Source organism: Ips typographus, linkage group LG4 (assembly GCF_016097725.1).
Source record: "Ips typographus isolate SLU linkage group LG4, UJ_Ityp_2.0, whole genome shotgun sequence".
Taxonomy (NCBI): Eukaryota; Metazoa; Arthropoda; class Insecta; order Coleoptera; family Curculionidae; genus Ips; species Ips typographus.
This window is the reverse complement of record NC_138425.1, coordinates 1,086,085-1,105,854: the sequence shown is the minus strand read 5'-3', so window position 1 is coordinate 1,105,854 and position 19,770 is coordinate 1,086,085. Positions and strand designations below refer to the sequence as shown.

Sequence of the window (19,770 nt, the reverse complement as noted above, 5' to 3'; positions counted from 1 at the left end):
AGAAACAATACAGTTTAAGTAAAACAATCAAGTGTAATAAAAATATATAATACAACAATTACTATTAATGAAGTTTACACACTTAAATCAGTCTTAAAATAGAAACGATTTCTTAAGATTTCTCTAAGTAAGTCAGAGGCCTGTCAATAGGAAAATTTCCTTTCCCCTTCAAGATTGACTTTTGTACTTTCTGTCAAAGAAAAACAGATAGTTGTATATCCTATTTGACCAGTTTTAGTCTCCTTACCTTGGCAAATATACTGCTAATAAGCTTATCGGCCCGTCGTAACCGATTTTGTCTTTGTTTCACCAGTTTTTGTTGCACCTCCGGTAACTTTTTGTAGTTTCTCTTGTTGATCTCTTTCATTTCGCGACCGGTAAAAAGCTTGTATTTGTCTGTAAATGTCCACAAAGTCATAAAACAAAATTTGGATTGCATAAAAAATATAATCACCTTGATCCGAATGTCTGTTCTCATTGTTTTCCAAAAAATTCAACTTGACATTATCGGTTTGTTGTTCTCTCAGTATACGTGAATTTAGCAGCATCTGACGTCGATGCTCGGCCGAGAAAATAAACTCGGGCTTGTTTTTTATTAAGTAGTCCTACAACAAACAAAAACTGCCCGTTAAAACTCTAAACCAGCTGAATACCTTTATTACCACATTTTTCTTCTACAGTACTGCATGCATCCGATTATAAAAATAAAACTAAAATATCGGGTAAAACTCCTGAAAACCAGATTAAATGTCTCAGGAAAAGAAGTTGCTTTCTACTCACCGTTAAAGTGTACTGGGGGCCTTGAACTGCATTCTCAACCTTCTTCTTCACTTTCTCTTTTACCATTTTCCTGCTGTGGTTTTCTTTGTCCTTCAAACTTTTGCCGCTCCATCCATCCTGCACTTGGATCCTTCCATCGCCATGCGGTTTTGCAGTTGTTTTGTTGTCTTGTAACGTCACCGTATACATCAATCCTGGAGGTCTTTTTTTGCAACACTGACAAAGTCGGTTGCGTTCTGTATCATTTGATCGCCAATAACTCCAGCATCGACAAGCGTTGTGAAGGCAATATCGAGGACGGTTGTAATAGCACCTGGTGCACACTACCATAGAATCGTTCCCTTCTTGTAGATAACTAACTTCAGCCAAAAAAGCCTTTTGTTTGCAACAGAAACATGTCACTCTTGAAGCTGCACTGTTTGATGAGGTGGCAGTGTGGCTGGTTTGGACACTCCGTGTTTCCAAACTGGCTTGGACATTTTTTTCTGCCCGTTTCGTGGGTTGAGGATTTGTGCCGGCATCAAGACAATCATCTTCAGTTTGAACACATTGGCAGACACCTTTGGTTGCTGTTTGGCTGTGACTCTCGTCCTTTGTCACCACGGTCTCAGTATGCCCGTCCACTTGGTTTTTATCAATTTGAACGCCCGCATTACGTTCACTAACTTGAGCCTGCGACTGCAAACTGCTTCGAAGCTCTTCAGTTTGGATGTGCCGTTCCAAACCTTGATTTGATGTCTGTTGACTTTTAAGGTCAACCAATTCGTCCACTTGGACTTGTGACTCCAAGTTGTTTTGAAGATTGTCAGTTTGAACTTTCCGGCCTAGACCTTGATTGGAGGTTTGTTGATTTTTGCTGCCAACTTCAAATAAATGAAACGTTTGCGTTCCCAATGTCTGCAGTGGATCGTCAACTTGAGTCTCAGATTCCAACATGTTTTTAGGTTGCTCATCAGTCTGAACTTGTCGCCTTTCTGCTTTACTACCAAGATCAAAATCCAGCTTATCGTAACATAGTTTCTGATCAAAGCCAGCTGCAAATTCTAAAGGATCAGTCTGAATGCTCACACCCTCCATTTTCTTGAGCTGCCCTTGGAATTTATCCAGCAATTTCCTAACAAAACCACAACTACAGCTGGGGTTCTTGGTAGTGCAATCGCATCCTTTAAATATCCGTTGCAACGAATTGAAATCCTCGGGAGTTAGCGACTCCAATTGGAGTAAAGACTGCAAACTTTCTTCTTCTTTATGACTAACAGAAGCGGATTTACACACACAAATTACTTGTTTACAGATTGAACAAATAGTTCTTATATTGATGTTTGTGTGTTTGTCGCTTGAACTTACTTTAATATCAGCAACTACAACTCGATCACTTGAAGAACTATTGGAATCTGAGATCGCGTACTCTTTACCATCTATGTGATAGTTAATTTTAGTTTTTGACCCTAAATTGACGTCAGTGTTGATGATGTACTCTCTCGTTTCTCCACCTTTTTGGACGACGTTATAATTGCTTGTTTTTTTGTTTGGATTTTTTTTATTCAACTCTAAAATTGTTTTGAGCTTTGAAAGGTGCGATATCTCATTGTTGATCCAGCTCAATTGATAGGCGCGTTCGTTTTCAGCAAACTTTAATAAGTAATCCTCAGTTTTGCTTGTGACACTATCACCCGACTCTGATATAGATTTTGGTAGTTCAAAATGCTGATGTTTACTCGTGGGTAGTGAAGCTACAAACCTGTCTTGTAATTCCTGCACTTGTGCTGTAAACTTAACAGGTTCACTTTCTGTACCAGTTATTGTTTTAACAGGAATGTTACTTGATGTAGTTGAGGTAGCTCCACATGAGCAAGGGTCATCCTTAACAGATTTACTACTTTGGCTTTTTAGAGAGTCTTTTTTGGGAATAAAAAAATCCGAACTTTCACTGGAATTATCTAAATCTTTCAGTTCGTTAAGTAACTTCCGGATATAGCGACGTTTAGTGCTTGAATTAAGTTTTTTCGATCTTAACAATAGTTGTAACCTTTCTAGGTGCTTGTCCACGTCTTCGGAACTAGTCCTGGACGTACGACTGGATTCAGTCATCAGTACTTCTTTTACTACCCCTTTATAATTTCCGGAAGTTCTTCCTACTGATATGTACTCGAAACTTGACGCCGAATCGGCCATGTCGTCACATATAGCTTTCTTGTAACCATGGGCTGGTGGTGAATCCAAATCAAATTGAGTTTCCGTATGTCGTAAATTTACAGACTCAGTTTGAACAGCTTTAGGCTGAGCGTCGGTTTTTAAAGCAGGAATTTCACAATTAAATGATCTGCAATTGACGTTAATAGGGGTCGATATACTTAGTTCAACCACCTTAGTCTTGACTTTTCTTTTATGTGGTTTTGGGGTCGATTTTGATGATTCTGATGAATTTTCATTCTTATTTTTTCTGCCCACAACTTTGGGTACCTATAAAAATACACTCATAACTAATAGAGAAAATTTATATTCATCAACAGTAGTATCATTACAGTTACCTGTTATTATCATCTTTTGTATTAAACAAACACACACATGTAAATTTTGTAGTTTAAATAATAAAAAAAATTTAAGTCAGTCATTTGTTGTCAACAATTTTGTACTTCAGTCAAAGTCAAATATGTATCCAGAAAATGTAATTTTGGTTTCATTTACAGCAACCATTAAGATATAAATAGCAGTGCAAACTTTGAACAGAGTATAATCAAAAAGTTATTAACATGTAATAAAAAGAAAAATAATTGATTAATAAAGTAGGAAATTGTAGGTTTATAGTAAGAAGTAAATTTTGAGACAATACAAAATTCCACACCCTCAGCACTTAAAGCCTAAACTTTTCAAACAAATAAAAGAAATCTGTCTTATCCCTTCATCATTGAAATAACATACATTGGGTTGCAACTTGTCTCAAAACTGAATAATGAAAGAAAACAACTTTATTTTACAACTTCTTAATCTCACCTTTTTCACTGCACCATTGCCAACCATTTTATACTGCCCCCACATCTGGCTTTCAACATTTGGAGTAGAATGGGCTCCAGGCAATCCAATTTTCTGCTTGAGAAAGTTTATAGTTTTTTGAAAGTCCCTTAGTTGAACTGCTTCATTAGAATTCAAAGAACTGCTTTTCAGTTCTATTGATTTACTACTATTACTGCTTTTTCCAGTGGTAGTTTGACTATGACTACTACAGGTGGCAATTTGACTTTCTAGTGGTGAATCTTTACTTAGTAAACTACTAGATGAGTTTGAATTTTTTTGGGGTTGTGATGAAGTGTGACTTGAGCTTGAACTGAACACTGCAATTTCAATGTTTTCCTCACTATTAGAATGGGTTATAACAGTTGAGGGTTTTGCCACTGCAGTTTTAATTTCTGCTACAGAGAGATCCAAAGCAGGTAATGAAAAACTTTTCTGTAACTTATCAGCATTCTTCCTTGCAGTGTTGTAGCCTATATCAGCACCATTATCCCATTCAAGTCTTCTATGATCTGAAAGACTGTTGTCATCATCCGAAGAAGGATTTTCAACTACAATTTCTGACTCATCGATGGTGATTTTTATCAAGTCTTGGTTTTGACTCTGAGGGGATGATTCTTGGGGCTTATCCTCATCAGAGACAACTGGGGGTAAATATGACACTGAAGTGCCTGAAAAGTATCTGGAGAGGTTCCTGTTTTGTGAGTATTTTCTGTAATATTCAAACAAAATTTGGTTGCCTTTATCGGAGGTTTTGTCGTCGTCGGAGCTCATTTTAAACCATCTAATATTTATTAATAGTTGGAAAAAGGTGATAGGCATGATAATAAAGCTTTAACTTACCCAAAATCTCAAGTTAAGTGAGTTTAGGTACAAACTATTATTCAGTTCTCTTCTGGAAATTTTTAACTATGTACCGGAGCCCTACTTTTTGTATTTAGAAATTCGTTATTTAAAATATTTAAAAAGATTATTTGTATACATACATAAAATGAAATGATATTTTACTCTGACAGGTTTACAAATCTATTCCTGACAAATGACAAAGTACTTATTAAATTGCTGAAATGCTCTCAATATATCTCTGTCTTTGTTAAACCTTTAGAAGGGATGGCAAAAAAAGTGAAACAGAAAAGGTCTAGTATTTTCGGAACCACTAGCAGAGAAGAGTTAATGTCTGTGAAGAGAAGAAAAGATGGCACATAACCAAAAAGTTTAATTGTTTATCTTTTTGTATTAATATTTTTCTGCAATTTTAATAATGCTATTGTAATTTTATTAGAAATGTGAGCATATTCCTGTCACTATGTCCTGCCAGAAGAGGAGAGTGACCATAATGCAAAACGGCGTTAAAGGAGATGCTCAGGTAGAATTCATACAACATAAATAGGTATAGTTCAATTTCAAACAATTTGAATTACCACTTTCAGACAATTCTTATGCCAGAGACTGAAGACCAATTTTATACAATTGTTAAAATGCTCATCCCCACTGCTCAAGGTAATATTCGCCTGTTTTTGGAAGATGGAACTGAACTTAGCAACCCTACTTACATAAGAAACAATGATAAACTATTTGTATCCAATGGGGAGGATTTTATGTCATTGAAAGCATTGGAGGAATGTGATGAGTGGGTCACTTTAAATGTAGGTGGAAAGTACTTTACTACCTCTAGAAGAACTTTAACAATGAGTGAGCCTGAAAGCATGTTGGCTCGAATGTTTTCACAAGATAAAACATTTTTCTCCCCAAGCTGCAGAGACAAGAATGGTGCTTACCTAATTGACCGTAGCCCTAAATACTTTGAACCCATTTTAAATTATCTCAGATGTGGTGAATTAGTGTATGACAAGCATATAAACCCTGAAGGTATATTAGCTGAAGCAACTTTTTTTGGTATTGTATCAATTATGCCCACACTTGAGGACATCCTTCAAACCAGTAGAAAATCAAGAGATCAAGCACCATTAACTAGGAGGGATGTGGTTAATACACTAATAAACAGTTCAGTTGCACAGACATTAAGGTTCCAGGGGGTTAACTTGGCAGGAGCCAACTTAAGCAAACTTGACCTTAGGGCAATTAACTTTAAATATGCAAATTTGCAAGGTTGTAATTTAGCTGGGGCCAACTTAAGTTGGTGTTGTTTGGAAAGGGCTGACTTGTCACATGCTGTGTTGGATAGTGCCCAACTTCAGGGTAAACTTATTGCAGGTTAATCTAGAATTATTTTATTGGGTATGTAATAAATTTAAAGGAGTACGCGGTCTGAGAGCTATCTTGGAAGGGGCTTCAATGAGAAATTGTAATTTTAAAGACCCAGGGGGAAAGAGTGCTAATTTGGAGGGTGCCAACTTGAAAGGTGCCTGCTTGGAAGATAGTGATATGGGTGGCATTAATTTACGCATTGCCAACTGTAAGAATGCAAATTTAAAGAACTGTGATTTGAGGGCTGCTGTTTTGGCTGGTGCCGATTTAGAAGTAAGTGTGAGGGAATCCTATTAACAATCCTGAATGGTGAATGTTTTGGTTGGTTGCAGAACTGTGATTTGTCTGGTAGTGATTTGCACGAGGCTAATCTAAGAGGTGCCAATTTAAAAGATGCTGCATTTGAACTCATGCTCACACCTTTGCATATGAGTCAAACTATAAGATAATTTCTGGACATTCTTTAAGTCACAAAGATGCTGGAAGCCTTTAAGATGCAGCTACACTATGTGATTTATTTTCCCAGAAGGACATTTATTTTAGTAAAAATTACCCCTTTTATCAGTATTACTTTGCTTTGGTATTTTCTTTGCTAAAGAAGTATTTATTAACACTAGAACTTTATTGAATTTAACTGCTTTTAGTGTTTTAATGTTTTACCATGGATAAACCTTATTAGGAAAATGGTATTTTTTTAACTCTAGTGTGTATATGCAATGTGGAAATATTATACAATTTTTAGAGTCTATAATAAAGATTTAATTGATAAATTTGTTTAATTTAAATCAAATGTAAAAAACACCCAATATATTTACAAACATGTAACAACAAATAAATAACATTTATTCAATAAAAGTCCAGAATTTTATTTCTCCATCATCACTGCATGAAGCTAAAGAGCCTTTTACAGCAGGATTCCATGCAACGCAATTTACATCCTGATTATGTGCTTTATCTATGCTGCATATTAAACTGAAAGAAGGGGCATTCGGATCGGAGTCTGGATCTTCTTTAAAAATTCTAATAGCGTCGTCAGCGCATGCGGTTGCAATCAAGCCAGTATTAGAGCACCAATCAATATCATAAATCGTACGAGAATGTTGTCCAGAAAGGGTGCATATGCATTTCCAAGTTGATTCATTATCAACTGTGACCACACCTTCTGCATTGCCTGGCGGATATTCTTTCCAGATTTTTACTGTACAATCAGCACTGCATGATGCCAAAAGATCTCCAGTTTCTGTAAAATTACATTTGCATTTTACTGCCATTAACAATCTACAAAATGTTATAGTTACTGTCAAAAGATATACTCCAAACTGTGGATTCATGGCCTTTTAGAGTACCACAACACACCCAATCTCCATCACTTTGGTCTTCCTTGAAAAACTTTATAGAGTTGTCATAAGAGGCTGAAGCTAGTAAGTCTTTAGTTGGGTGCCAAACAACCTGATGATTTAGTACAGTCATTACATTTACCATTAAAATAAAAGTATTTTCACTGAACCTTTTTCACATCTTGAGTGTGAGCATTCAGAACAGCAGCACAATCATATTCATTATCCTCTGCCACTTCCCACACCCAAACAGACTTATCCCGACTACATGTGGCCAAAAAGTGACCTGATTTGGACCAAGCTACACTTTTGACTTCATTTTCATGTCCCTCTAAGGTGGCATTACACTCAAACTCCCCTCCCTGTTTATCCCAAATGCAAGTGGTGGCATCAAAACTAGCTGAAGCTAAAAATACCTAATGTAATTACATATTAAGGTAAAAGAAAAGTTTTTACCCAAATAGTGTCCACAAGGTGACCAGGACACTTGCCTAATAGTTCGTTTGTGTCCATCAGTTAGGACTACTTTGTTACTCCATTTACCCAATAAATCCTTTGCCCATATTCTTATGCACTTTTCTTCACCACAAGAGGCCAGGGCTTCACCTTTAGGATGCCAACTAAGGTTCCATACTCTTCCAAAATCCTTTTTTACCGTTTGACTTAATTCAAGTCGGGACATTTTATATTATGTATCAAGTTTTGGTTCAAATTAATAATACACAAGTATTAAACAGCAAACACACAAAACCTTTGTAGTTATTTTATTAAATTCCAGTCTTTCAGTATAACCTTGTATGTTTACGTAGGACAATCTGTCATTATCCGGCATACCTCAACCCTTCAAATCAACTACTAACTACTGCACAGAATAAAGGAGGGTTAATTTTGTCAATAGGGTCTTATAGGAAACTGTTATTTTAATTAAAAACTGCAAAACTATTTTAAAATAAAGGCAAAAAACCGCAGTTCTAACCTAAACTTTGTCCTACCAAGTAACAGGTGACATTTTGACAGCAAAGCCCTAACCTAACTAGCACTTTACCGTCGCAGTTTAGCTGAGCTTTGATTACTGGTTGTACAACGGGTCTTAAGAAAGTAGAACATAATTTATTAAAAAAATAAAAATCAACAAAACTTTAAATAAATTTAAACATTATTTCTTAAAAATAAAATAAAAATCCTTTACTCTAGACTGAACAAAAAAAAAACTTAAACCATTATTCTCACAACAAATACCTAGAAGAAACTTAACACAAATCTTCAATATCATCAATAGCAAATGGATCATTATCTGGCTTGCAACTTTCTTCATAGTATTGGTTCGGGTGCGCAATTAACTTTTTGGGTTTCTTATTGTTCATCACGGAAAAATACGTGGAACAGGCCTTCTGATATTCCTTGTTTTCCACACAATCAAGAATTTCCTGTGTGTCTAAAGATAACAAAAATATTATTCTCACTCTGGATAGACACACAAAAAAATTACCTTCTTTAGAAAATCCTTGTGAAATGCACTTTTTGTTTAGCCTTTCATTATCATACATTTTGAACGGACATCCGTAGTGCTGATCGAGACCTTTAATCAATTGTTGACAAGATCTAGGTTCATAGGATTTTCTACCACCGACTAGTCCGTACAAATGTTTGATGTAGTAGAGGTATTCTTTGTTAAAACGGTCTTCGTCCAATTTTTGCGTAAATTCGGAGCGCCAAAACTCTTCCGCATCTTCGTAACTTAAACCTAGGAAAATAGCCTGTTAATACTGTAAAAATACATAGAGTAAGACATTGTTTACCTATTTCTTTTAAAAAGAGACCATACGTGAATCGACCTTCATGTTTCAAATGGTGGTCCTCTCTTAATCTTTCATGAAAGTGCTGCATACATAGTGGAAAGTTTGTTGCAGCTTCCTCATCAATTTTTTTCCCATTCAGTAATCCCTATATACCAAATCTATTAACATCCACATACAAAAATAACAATCATCTATAAGTAATAACAAATGGTATAGTATTCATTTATATTTACTTGCCTCAGACCTGCTTGTGTAAGATATTTTTTCTGTTAAGTCCCCATCGTAAAGCTCACAGAAAAGACTTACTCTATCATCTGGCATTCTGCCCAACTCTAATATTTTCTTATAGGTATAGGTCAACTTATCTTCTAGGTTTTTTTTCAAACGGTTTTGAAAAAAAGCATAAAGCAGCCTAGTGGGTACATAAGCTTTTCTGTAAAAAAAAAATATTTTGGTCAACCTTTCAAGATGGTTGGTGGATCATACATTACCCCTTCTCTATGTACACTTCACGTTTTTCCAACAGTCTACTACATGAAACCCAACCAAGTTTATAAAAATCTGTACTTTCAAAATCGGCTTCTGTTAGACCAACAGTGGAACAGAGCAGTTTTTCTTTTAAAGAATTTTTTTCTGCATCTGATATTGGACGTTTAACTTTTTCAAAACAGCAATTTTTCAGAAAGACTTTAATACCTGAAAAGAAAGTACACTACTAAAGAAAACATTATAAATATAAAAAGATATGTTACCTGAAAGAAATAGTACAGACCACTTAGCTCTAAACCATTCAAGTTCACGTTCAATAAGGTAGTCTTTCAGGGTATCCTTACGACAGTATATCATTGTGGCGATAAAGTGTGAACAAGATTCATCCCAAACTGAGGGTTTTAAATTGGATAAGGATTGTTTTTCTGGTTGTATAAGAACACAGGCACGTTCAATTGCTCGGTCAAGCTGACTGCTTTTTGCAGAACGTCCTAGATTTATAAATTCTAGTTTAAGTTGCCATATCCAATCTGAGGAAAATGGTTTGACATACAGTTTCTTGTTCATTCTTTCCAATGCTCTATACAGCAAAATTCGAGTGACAACTATTATTTCTAGTTCTGCTGTATCAATAACAATAGTTGGATTAACAATAAATAAAGTTAAAGGATGTAAATGACGACCGAGTTTGGGATAGTAAGTGGACGTGGACTCAGGTTTGCTATCCGAAGCAGAGTCACTACTAGCATCCACTTCCATGGCTTCAAAAGAGTTGATCACTTGTTTCACCTCTGTTTCTGCTTCTGAAGACTCTGATTTATCCATTTTAATAACTTTTTATTATACAGTTAATTAATCACAGTAGAAAATTTAGTTGAATTAAAATACCGGATAACGGTGTCAACACTCGGCACAGCACATCACCGAAAAAAAGTCCAATTGTCAAAATGTTTGTACTTATATTTATATGTTTTTGTATGTGTGCACGTGACACCGTCTTAAACGTAGCTAGCGGTGTCACGTGAAGTAATGTGGTTAGGTTTACTAGTTTGTTTGACAGCTTTCACGACAACCGGACCACCTCAACCAACACGTCAAACAAACGTCATTTGGTGTTGCCAAAGTGCAGTGGCAAATGGTAGTTCCTGTTTTTGTGTGTGTGTGTGTGAAAACTGAAAATAGATTTTCCTGTGTGATCTCTTTCCTGCAAAGAATTTTTGCGCTGTAAAGAAGGTGGCCAAGAAATAAACGGTACCCGATTTGGATGCTATAAGCAAAATGGAAAAGTTACCTAAGCTGGTATCCGTGTATGACGCCCCAAAACAGCTACAGTCCAGACAACTACCCCTGATGGTGGATGATAAATTAACGGTAACACTTGAAACATTCTCTTAGTCGTATTTCCCAAACTTTTACAAATTCCTCATTGACTGAGGCTCCTAAAAACATAGCCTCTATTTGACCTACAAAGTTTTGGAAACTTTTGAATGAACCACTCTTCTTATTTTAACATTTGCAGCTTGTGATGGATATTAAGGGTTCAAACATTATCTCAGACAGCCAGTTTTTGAGTAATAAGGAGGTGAATGAGTTTGCTACAAAAATGAGCGTGCTGTCAGAAGACCAGTTCCAGGCATCCTTACAAATTAGCAAGGAGCAATTGACTGAAGTACTCAATCAAACTGTACCCTGTGTTGGTTGCCGTAAAAGGTAGTTTTAGTTGTCACACATAAATGTTAATGTTAATTGAATGATTACAGTGTGGAAAGACTTTACTACCAGCTAGTCAAGTATGGACATCCTACTTTGGATCCCATAGTTGTAAAAAGTGATGGTATTATCACTTTAAAGAAGGAAAAACAATCATACAACATTTTGGCCAATATATTTCATGACCATTCGTAAGTAGTAGGTTTTATTGTGATATTGATTTAAATTTAGCTGGTGGCCCAGGCCCTGTAGCCTGTAATAGAATGTACTTCAGATCTGTCCTGCCTAGAAAATTGTAATAAAACTATAAGAATTGTCAAGGAAACCAAGGTGAACATGGTCACCTTTCATATTGCCTATAGCAACTGAGTTATCTTACAATAAAGAGAATGAATTGAATAATTGTGTGAATTTGAGAGTTTCTTAGGTACACAGGGTTTCATTATATCAAGCAGTATTTGAAGTTTAGTTTGGACCACTCTGTATACTTACCAGGGTCTATACAGATTTGCCAAATTATCTATTCTACTATTGGTCACAAGTAATTAATTACACATGTCTTAGAGGGAAAAGTAGGTTATTTTTTCCAGCAAATTAGCTGATAAATTAGAAATTATTTACCATTGTGGTTTGGAGTTTATTAATTCAATTAAACTTCTTTAAATAGGAGAGGAAAAAAATTAAATTAATAGGAACAAGTTTATCACCCAAAAATGATGATTTTTTGTTGAGTTGAGTACAACTGCTTTTATCACAGAAATTGGCCTAAAAATCAAATTTTAAATATAGAAATAACAAACTTTCATACTAGAATTGATATCTTTTTATTAGGCAACGTTTGGAAACATTAATAGACACCCAACCAAAACGAAACAAAAAAAGCGTGCGTTGTTTATTGCACTCGCTTGATTCTCAACGAGCTCGCCCCCTAGTACCGGTGTGGAGAGATGTGTGGGATTCAATGAGAACGGAATGCCGAAAAGATATTTGCATCATCGAATCATCCTTTCTCTTGTCCACCATGGACATTTATTTGAAGAAACATCGCTTTTGCGCGGAATGCCGTACGAAAGTACGATTGGCGTATTTGCTGTTGGTCCAGGAGCCCGAACCCACCAAAGAGAAGGGTTACGTGCCCGCGCTTTATTCGGGGATTAAGCGTTGTTTGCAGGACAAACACATCCATCTCAGTCCTAAGACTGAGTACATCAGCAAGCTCATTAATCGGGTCGAACCCGAACTGTTGGGAAGGTAAGCAGTCAGGTTTTTAAGTATGTGACACTGTATTATGATTTGCGAAGAAATAACACACAATTTATAACAAATTTCTGTACACTTTTCCTCTACCTAATATCAACTGTTTGTGATTTATTAAATCATAGTTCATACGTGCTGCAGTTTAATTAAATGATTATTCGATATTTTGTTCGGATACAATAATCGTTTAGTTCTAGGGAACGACATGCCAAAACGCTGGAGATTGCTCAAGAAGAAGTACTGACTTGTTTGGGAATTTGTATGTACGAACGTTTACATCGAGTGTACATGCGAGTCAGGTACTTTTACTATTACTTTACCGAGTGTGCAATGTTTTTTTTTAATCTGTTTGAGTTATGCAGGGAGGAAGAACGAACGTGCCAGTTGTTTGCCGCGGTAGCGGTACACACTTTGAATAGGAGTTTTGAGACTGCAGTAGAAAAAGTTAGAGGCGTATCACAGTTACAACTTTTATACGAAGAATTTGCTAGGTTAGAAATTCAATTTCTTGTGTGGTGGTTTAAAATTATATAAGTATCTAGAGAACGACTCAATATTTTTTGTTGAAATTTGGAGTGTAGCCTAACTGTCTAGCTAAAATATTTTGGACTTGATGATTTTCAAATGGAACACCCTGTTTTTAATCTCATTTTTGAATTCCTCCCAAGAAGGCTAGTAATTAATGTTGAATACTTTCCTATATCCATCTTGCACCGTTTCTTATATATTTCATAAAAATGGTGAATTTGTCAGTCAAGTCCTGAAAGGTTTGCTGATGTGACCTTTTGTCCTCAGTTAGACAATACTATATGGTTGAAAAGCCCTGAAACAGAAAATTAAAAAAACCTACAGAGTGGTCAATATTTACCTTTAAGTCAGATAGATAGAAAAACTGCCAGAAGTTCGTTTTTTTACATGCAACCACCAATGTATTATGCTTTGTGATAAAAGAACATTAAATATAGAACAATTCCTCCAAATACCTAACTTCAACCGTTTCTGACTTATCAACTGTTTTTCCTTGTGTGTGCCTCCATACTAATCTGGTTAGATATAGGAAATGTATACATGGATTTGTTCTAAATTTAATGTTCTTTTATTACAAACCACAAAACACCGATGGATCCAATTAAAAAACGGACTTTTTGCAGTTTTTTTATCTGTCCGACTAAAAGGTAAATATTGACCACTCTGTAGATTTTTTCCATTTTCTGTCTCTGGGCTTTTCAACCATGTAGTATTGTCTAATTGAGGACAAAAGGTCACATCAGCAAACCTTTCAGGACTTGAGAATTAAAGTTTAGACCACCGTTTTGCTGACAAAGACATTTGCCGAAATTTACCATTTTTATAAAATATCTAAGAAACGGTGCAAGATAGGTATAGGGAATTATTAACATTAATTACTAGCCTTCTTGTTGTTCCATTTGAAAATCAAAAGTTGGTGTTCTTTCCGACTGATCTGGCAACACCGTTAAGTCCAAAATATTTTGGAAAGAGAGTTTGGACCCAACCTATACACTACACTCCAAATTCCAGGAAAAAATATTGAGTTGTTCCCTAGATACTTCTAATAATATACAGGTGTGGTAAATCCAAAACCGACCTTAGGAAAACCGCGTAACGGACAGAGAAACGTACATTATTGCATGCGCGGGACTAAGACAGAAAACGAAAAAAATATCAAGTAGGCCATATTCTCAGCGCGGTGTTGCCAAACGCCAAGCCTGTCACTGTCAGTGTAATTGTTTTTGTTTACTTTCAATTTGAGAATTGAGGTTAGATTTTAATCGCAGATGACAGATGAAATATTACTACAATAGAGACTCCAGAAATCGGAAATAAATTAGAAATAATCCAACAACAAAATTAATTTTGTCGACGGTATTGAATACTTGGCGTTTGGCAACAGCGTGCTGAAAATATGGCCTACTTGATATTTTTTTAGTTTTCTGTCTTAGTCCCGCGCATGCAATAATGTACGTTTCTCTGTCCGTTACACGGGTTTTCCTATGGTCGGTTTTGGATTTACCACACCTGTATACCATCACCGTGAATCACCCTGTATGTGGCATTTCAGAGAGGAACAAGCCAAACAAAAGCATAAGGAAGCCAAAAAGATTAGACGTAAGCGAAGGAAGGGGAAGTTGTATTGCGAAGAAAAGGAAAATTGTTGTGGACGAAACTTAAACACTACTTCAAAAGGTGGTACTGATAAGGTTAGTGGCTGATTTGGTTATTAAGAGTTATTGATTAACAATATTTATTGGAATTATCTAGGAGTGTTCTTGTTCGCCCATACTGGTCAAAGAAGGTCTGAGAGAGGAGTGTGAGTGTAGCAGCGAAGACTTGGACGATTACGACGACTGCTCCAGTAGTAAGCTTAATAATTCTATTGGAAAATTGAATTTATCCAGGTAGGAATTGCGTGGTGTTTTATGTGAACTAGTTTAGTAGGAAAATTGGTCAGCAGGTGTAGCAACGAGGACTGGTTGGAGGGATGTAAGTGCGACAGTGATAATAGGAATAAAAACGAGCTTGGTGCTAGTCGAAAAGAACTGCTTTGCAGTTGCAAGTGTGATAGGTCAGTTAAGAGGGTTACGCTTTTCTATTTGAGTAACATTGATTTTTTTCAGTAGTAAAAAAGAGTCGGGATCTTCATCTGATAATTCTCACGACTGCGGTTATTCATCCGAGAATAATAACGGATGTTGCGAAACAGGTTAATAATATTAAACAACTTACATGGGGGAAATATTTGATTATTTGACGTTTAGGGTCTTTAACGTCGAGCTTGTCTAGTTCACCAGAGGGATCCGAGTTGGCATGTTCTGACACGTGCTGTCAACCCACTGATTTTGGCAGTCAGTGTCGGCTGACTTGCGGTGGTGGTTTAAGTTTACAAGAAATGCTCGAGGTAAGCCGGATTTACTAGACGTTATTTTTCTTATAAGTGAATTTTTTTATTTAGGATCACAGCGAAGACGACGAAGAGTGTTACATAACAGCCGAAGAGGTACGCGAGTTCAAAAGCAAAAGCCGACAGGTGTACGAGAAAAGGCGCGAATTGCGCGAAACCCTGCAAAAACGGTTTGCGCAATTTTGCCACAACGGCTTACTGGTACAATCCAAATACGCCTCGAACTGATTTAGTAGATCCCGGTAAATAGAAGCTATTAGAGTCTCTTATAATGCGCATTTACGTTTCTTCATATACATACTACTTAACAAAAAAACCGAGCATTTCCAGTGTTATCCATATAATAAAAGTGAAAACTACTACGTCAAGAGCGCCTAGGTGTGTCAAATGTCTTTTGGCCTTCTTGACTGAAAATACCATTTCAGTAGTTCAGTTTCTAGAACTTTTTCTATATCTAAAATGTTGCCAACAAGTTAGTAATGTTCGTAATAATTTACTACAAATTTACACGTACAGTTGGGCCACCATATTGATGTAGCCATCTGTACGTCTAAATTTGTATTTGTTGCATTCCACAATGGGTTTATAATACGTTATATGTTGTTAAAAAAATGATTATAAAGAGATTAATCTTTTGTATTTTGCAGTGGCAGTTTTATTTTGTATTTTCACGTTTCGGTTCCGTTTTCTTGTAATAAGTCATAAATACATTATATTATTATTATTATACATTTTTTGTCTCTTTTTATACCTAAGCCAATTTCCAAATCCAAAGTATCACATAACTTGGGTGTTACATTTTAAAGCAATTAAACAAGTACATGGTAAAATATCACAATTTATTGAATACAAATGTGGATCATATGTATATTGTCCACAGAATATTCAGGATAAAAAGACAAGTAAAATAGACCAAGCTGTGTTGTGACATATGTCACACATTTGTCATTATTTTAGGCAACTAACTAACATATTGACCAAAACATAAAGAAGCATTAGTCCCTCCGAATCCAAATGCATTTTTCAACGCTATCCGTCGACTTTGCACTTGCCATTTTTGACATTTATTAGGCACAAAATTAATTTCAGCATCTTCACTCTCCTCCAAATTAATAGTGGGAGGCAAAATGCCTTCTTCTAAAGCTTTTATCGTAAAAACTGACTCTAAATTTCCCGCGGCTCCTAAGAGGTGACCGTGAGCACCTTTTGTGGAGGACACGGCAATTTCAGCCACTCTATCCTCAAATAACCGTTTTATAGCTCTGATTTCTATGGCATCGCCCATTGGAGTAGACGTAGCGTGCGCGTTCACGTAAGTCACATTCTCAACAGGAATTTTCGCGCTTTTAATTGCCCTATCCATAGACAAGAAAGCTCCAGTTCCTTCCGGACTTGGAGCTGTTAAATGGGCAGCGTCTCCTGACAATCCGTAACCTAAAACTTCTGCGTGAATTTTGCACTGCCGATTTAAAGCGTGCTGCAACTCTTCCAGAACTAAAATGGCGCTGCCCTCCCCCATTACAAATCCATCGCGCTTTTTATCGAAAGGCCGTGAAGCTTTACTTGGTTCGTCATTAAAATTACAACTTAATGCTCTTAATCTACAGAATGCTGCTATGGATAAAGGTGATATACATGCTTCAGTACCCCCACAAACCATTATATCTGCATAGCCATCTTGGATGAATCTAAATGAGTCGCCTATGGCATGAGCACCAGTAGCGCAAGCTGTTGACACCGAATGATTTGGACCTCTTAATCCATACTTGATACTGATTTGGCCTCCAGCCAAATTAGGCAGAATCCGAGTAACAAAAAATGGACTTACATGATGATAACCTTTTTTTAAGGCTTCATAAGTCTGACAAACATCTTGTAAATCAACCATGCCCATACCTACAGCTACTCCAGCTTGCAATTTGTCTCTATCACTCATCTCAAGCAAGTTAGCACTTGTCAAGGCTTCTTGTGTGGCCAATAAGGCATAACCAGTAGCAGGTGCCATGGATTTTAATTGACTCTTTGAAAAGTGATTGGGCAATTCAAACTTAGATCCTTCACTAGACTTAACAAAACCTGCTACTTTGCAAGGCAGTGAAGCATAGTCGGGCCCTTCCAATTTGGCAATGCCACATTGTCCAGAAATAATGTTCCGCCAAGCTTCGTTCACATTGGTGCCTACCGGACTCAAAACACCCATTCCGGTTACTACCACTCTTCGTTGCATTTTTTAGAACTTCAGCAACATTGAAAACAATTATAACCCTGTATGCATAACACAAATATGTAAACAAACAATAATCCTAACCTAACACTAAACATTTCTTCTTCTTTTATATTTTTTGATTCACCTTTCTAGGACCGCAATCGTTTTTAAGTTCCATGGAGCGAGCAGAGCGTTTTAGACGTCACGATGACGTAATTTAGCAAAATCATAATTTGAACAACTGTCAAATTACGTCATTGTGACGTCAAAAACGCTCTGCGCGCTCAATGGAGTTTGAAAACGAATGCGGCCAAAATATACAGTCTGGCATCTGTCTATTTAGTGAACAGCTGTCGTTAAGTTACTCAATACTCAGTAGTGCCACTAATGTCATTAGTCAATTGTCAAATAATAAAATCTTGAAGTATTTCTTGATTTGATTGCACACTGCACTTATAAACTGAATTTATTGTTTTTGTTAGTTATTTTTCTTTATATTAATTTATATATTGGTAATTAATGGATGGATGAAGTGGTAAAGATGATGGGCGATCAGTTCCGTAAAGTTGAACAATATTCGCCAAAATCGTCCCCGAGAGGCGCCAGGTCTCCTGTAGTTTCCCGTCAGGATTCTTCCGGAACGCTCAAAACGACTATTCTACTTGGTAAAAATCCGTCTATTGTCCCCAGCGGGCCTTTCTATTTACTAAAAGAGCCGCCAAATGAGTCTGAAATTACTGGTGCTACTAATTTGATGGCCTACTATGGGCTTGAACATTCTTACAGTAAATTCAGTGGCAAAAAGCTGAAAGAACAACTTTCTTCCTTTCTTCCAACATTACCTGGAGTCATAGGTAAGTCAATTAATTTGATAAAGTCTGCCAGTAATTTAGTTGAATCTCTACTTGTTAGATGGGTCTGGTCAAGCAGACAATAGTTCTTTAAGGAGTGTGATAGAGAAACCACCAGTGGGAGGCAAAGATTTATTACCACTTACTAGCTCCCAGCTGGAAGGATTTAGATTGCACCCTGGACCAGTAAGTTGTCTGAATTCATCCTATTTTGGACTTTGTCCAAACAATATTTGTTTTGCAGCTTCCCGAACAATACAGATATACAACTGCAACCCCAATCAAAAAGCATAAGAACAAACATAAAAAGCACAAACACAAAGAGGGGGGCATTCCTTCAGCTGAAACTACAGTTGCAGATGCTTCAGGAGATACTCATGAAAAGAAACATAAAAAGCAGAAAAGACATGATGATGATAAGGAGAGAAAGAAGAGGAAAAAGGAGAAGAAAAGAAAGAAGCAAAAACACAGTCCTGAACATAGTGGTGGACTTACTCCAAGCCAACACTCCAGTTAGGTTTAAATTAGTATAAGAGTGAGTGGATGCGGAGTTTAAAAGGTCTCTATTTCAATTATCTGCACATTGTCAGATGAAAAGTAGGAGTTCAATAAGGTTAGTAATTCTCAAATATGGAAAACAGATATGGTATTTGCCAGTGGACAAGATTGTGTAAGATGTGAGAGAATAATTAACTGTGAAATATTACTATGTTTTGACAAACAAGTATATAAAAGTGGGCCAAAAGCTCTATTTTAAAAGGAATAAAAATCAACTTTGAACTTTTTAAAGTTTTATTAGGAAAAGCTCATCAGTGAGATTTTAATAGTTTTTTTACACTCTAATTATTGTTTAGCCCAAAAATATTATGTTTACAGATAAATGGGGCTAAATTATTGTGCAGTCATTTAGCTGCTATTTAGTAAGGTTGTTTCTTGGTTTAATAGTTTTTTTAATACAAATTTTTACAATCAAATTTATGTATAGGAACATTGCCGATTTATCAATCAATTTGTAAAGGATCATTGATCATAAGAATAATATGTAATTTTCTCCAAAATGCTATTGTATTGTCAAATTAATTGATTTGTTAGGTAGTATTTATTTTGTGAATAGCTTTTTTTAATAGACAGTTTTTGTTTCTTGAGTGTTTTATTTTGAAAAAACCTTTTGAGCATGTGGTTTGTTTTAAGGAACTACTTT

General features: G+C 36.1%; 6 protein-coding genes and 1 pseudogene across 13 annotated transcripts; 3 read left to right on the top strand and 4 right to left on the bottom strand.

The window, feature by feature from the left end:
- Positions 1–32: 32 nt before the first annotated feature.
- Positions 33–4,809, bottom strand: LOC145728182 (uncharacterized). Of its 3 annotated transcripts, XM_081978225.1 has the most exons (6): positions 4,636–4,803; positions 3,775–4,576; positions 781–3,243; positions 455–605; positions 248–396; positions 33–190 (listed from the first exon to the last, which is right to left on the bottom strand). In XM_081978225.1, exons 2-6 carry the CDS (start codon positions 4,564–4,566, stop codon positions 113–115), a joined length of 3,633 nt encoding a protein of 1,210 aa, XP_081834351.1. In that variant the 5' UTR covers positions 4,567–4,576; positions 4,636–4,803; the 3' UTR covers positions 33–112. The 3 variants fall into 3 exon arrangements, with proteins under 3 accessions (XP_081834351.1, XP_081834353.1, XP_081834352.1); XM_081978227.1 differs by lacking the exons at positions 33–190; positions 248–396 and adding an exon at positions 666–731 and having other exon boundaries at positions 4,636–4,809; XM_081978226.1 differs by lacking the exons at positions 33–190; positions 248–396 and adding an exon at positions 663–731 and having other exon boundaries at positions 4,636–4,808.
- Positions 4,810–4,986: 177 nt separating this feature from the next.
- Positions 4,987–6,770, top strand: LOC145728194 (BTB/POZ domain-containing protein KCTD9-like). Its single transcript, XM_081978250.1, has 4 exons — positions 4,987–5,158; positions 5,223–5,991; positions 6,050–6,273; positions 6,333–6,770. The coding sequence occupies exons 1-4, from the start codon at positions 5,099–5,101 to the stop codon at positions 6,447–6,449; spliced, it is 1,170 nt and encodes a 389-aa protein (XP_081834376.1). The 5' UTR covers positions 4,987–5,098; the 3' UTR covers positions 6,450–6,770.
- LOC145728195 (putative cytosolic iron-sulfur protein assembly protein Ciao1) lies at positions 6,736–8,019 on the bottom strand. Its single transcript, XM_081978251.1, has 4 exons — positions 7,794–8,019; positions 7,508–7,743; positions 7,299–7,449; positions 6,736–7,240 (listed from the first exon to the last, which is right to left on the bottom strand). The coding sequence occupies exons 1-4, from the start codon at positions 8,017–8,019 to the stop codon at positions 6,843–6,845; spliced, it is 1,011 nt and encodes a 336-aa protein (XP_081834377.1). The 3' UTR covers positions 6,736–6,842.
- A 48-nt stretch (positions 8,020–8,067) lies between these two features.
- Positions 8,068–10,556, bottom strand: LOC145728187 (DNA primase large subunit-like). 2 transcript variants are annotated; one of them, XM_081978238.1, is made up of 7 exons: positions 10,179–10,302; positions 9,889–10,116; positions 9,628–9,832; positions 9,374–9,569; positions 9,137–9,281; positions 8,827–9,081; positions 8,068–8,772 (listed from the first exon to the last, which is right to left on the bottom strand). In XM_081978238.1, the coding sequence occupies exons 2-7, from the start codon at positions 9,980–9,982 to the stop codon at positions 8,588–8,590; spliced, it is 1,080 nt and encodes a 359-aa protein (XP_081834364.1). In that variant the 5' UTR covers positions 9,983–10,116; positions 10,179–10,302; the 3' UTR covers positions 8,068–8,587. The 2 variants fall into 2 exon arrangements, with proteins under 2 accessions (XP_081834364.1, XP_081834363.1); XM_081978237.1 differs by having other exon boundaries at positions 9,889–10,556.
- A 177-nt stretch (positions 10,557–10,733) lies between these two features.
- On the top strand, positions 10,734–16,241 carry LOC145728183 (gametogenetin-binding protein 2-like). Of its 5 annotated transcripts, none has more exons than XM_081978230.1 (12): positions 10,734–10,996; positions 11,145–11,335; positions 11,386–11,526; positions 12,167–12,586; positions 12,784–12,891; positions 12,955–13,083; positions 14,673–14,811; positions 14,873–15,009; positions 15,063–15,176; positions 15,232–15,314; positions 15,370–15,509; positions 15,564–16,241. In XM_081978230.1, the coding sequence occupies exons 1-12, from the start codon at positions 10,904–10,906 to the stop codon at positions 15,738–15,740; spliced, it is 1,872 nt and encodes a 623-aa protein (XP_081834356.1). In that variant the 5' UTR covers positions 10,734–10,903; the 3' UTR covers positions 15,741–16,241. The 5 variants fall into 5 exon arrangements, with proteins under 5 accessions (XP_081834356.1, XP_081834358.1, XP_081834354.1 ...); XM_081978232.1 differs by having other exon boundaries at positions 10,735–10,996; positions 12,790–12,891; positions 15,229–15,314; XM_081978228.1 differs by having other exon boundaries at positions 10,735–10,996; positions 15,229–15,314.
- A 93-nt stretch (positions 16,242–16,334) lies between these two features.
- LOC145728191 (3-oxoacyl-[acyl-carrier-protein] synthase, mitochondrial pseudogene) lies at positions 16,335–17,833 on the bottom strand (annotated as a pseudogene).
- Positions 17,834–18,120: 287 nt separating this feature from the next.
- LOC145728197 (mediator of RNA polymerase II transcription subunit 19-like) lies at positions 18,121–19,709 on the top strand. The gene is made up of 3 exons (XM_081978254.1): positions 18,121–18,572; positions 18,631–18,755; positions 18,814–19,709. The coding sequence occupies exons 1-3, from the start codon at positions 18,242–18,244 to the stop codon at positions 19,084–19,086; spliced, it is 729 nt and encodes a 242-aa protein (XP_081834380.1). The 5' UTR covers positions 18,121–18,241; the 3' UTR covers positions 19,087–19,709.
- The last annotated feature ends 61 nt before the right edge of the window (positions 19,710–19,770 follow it).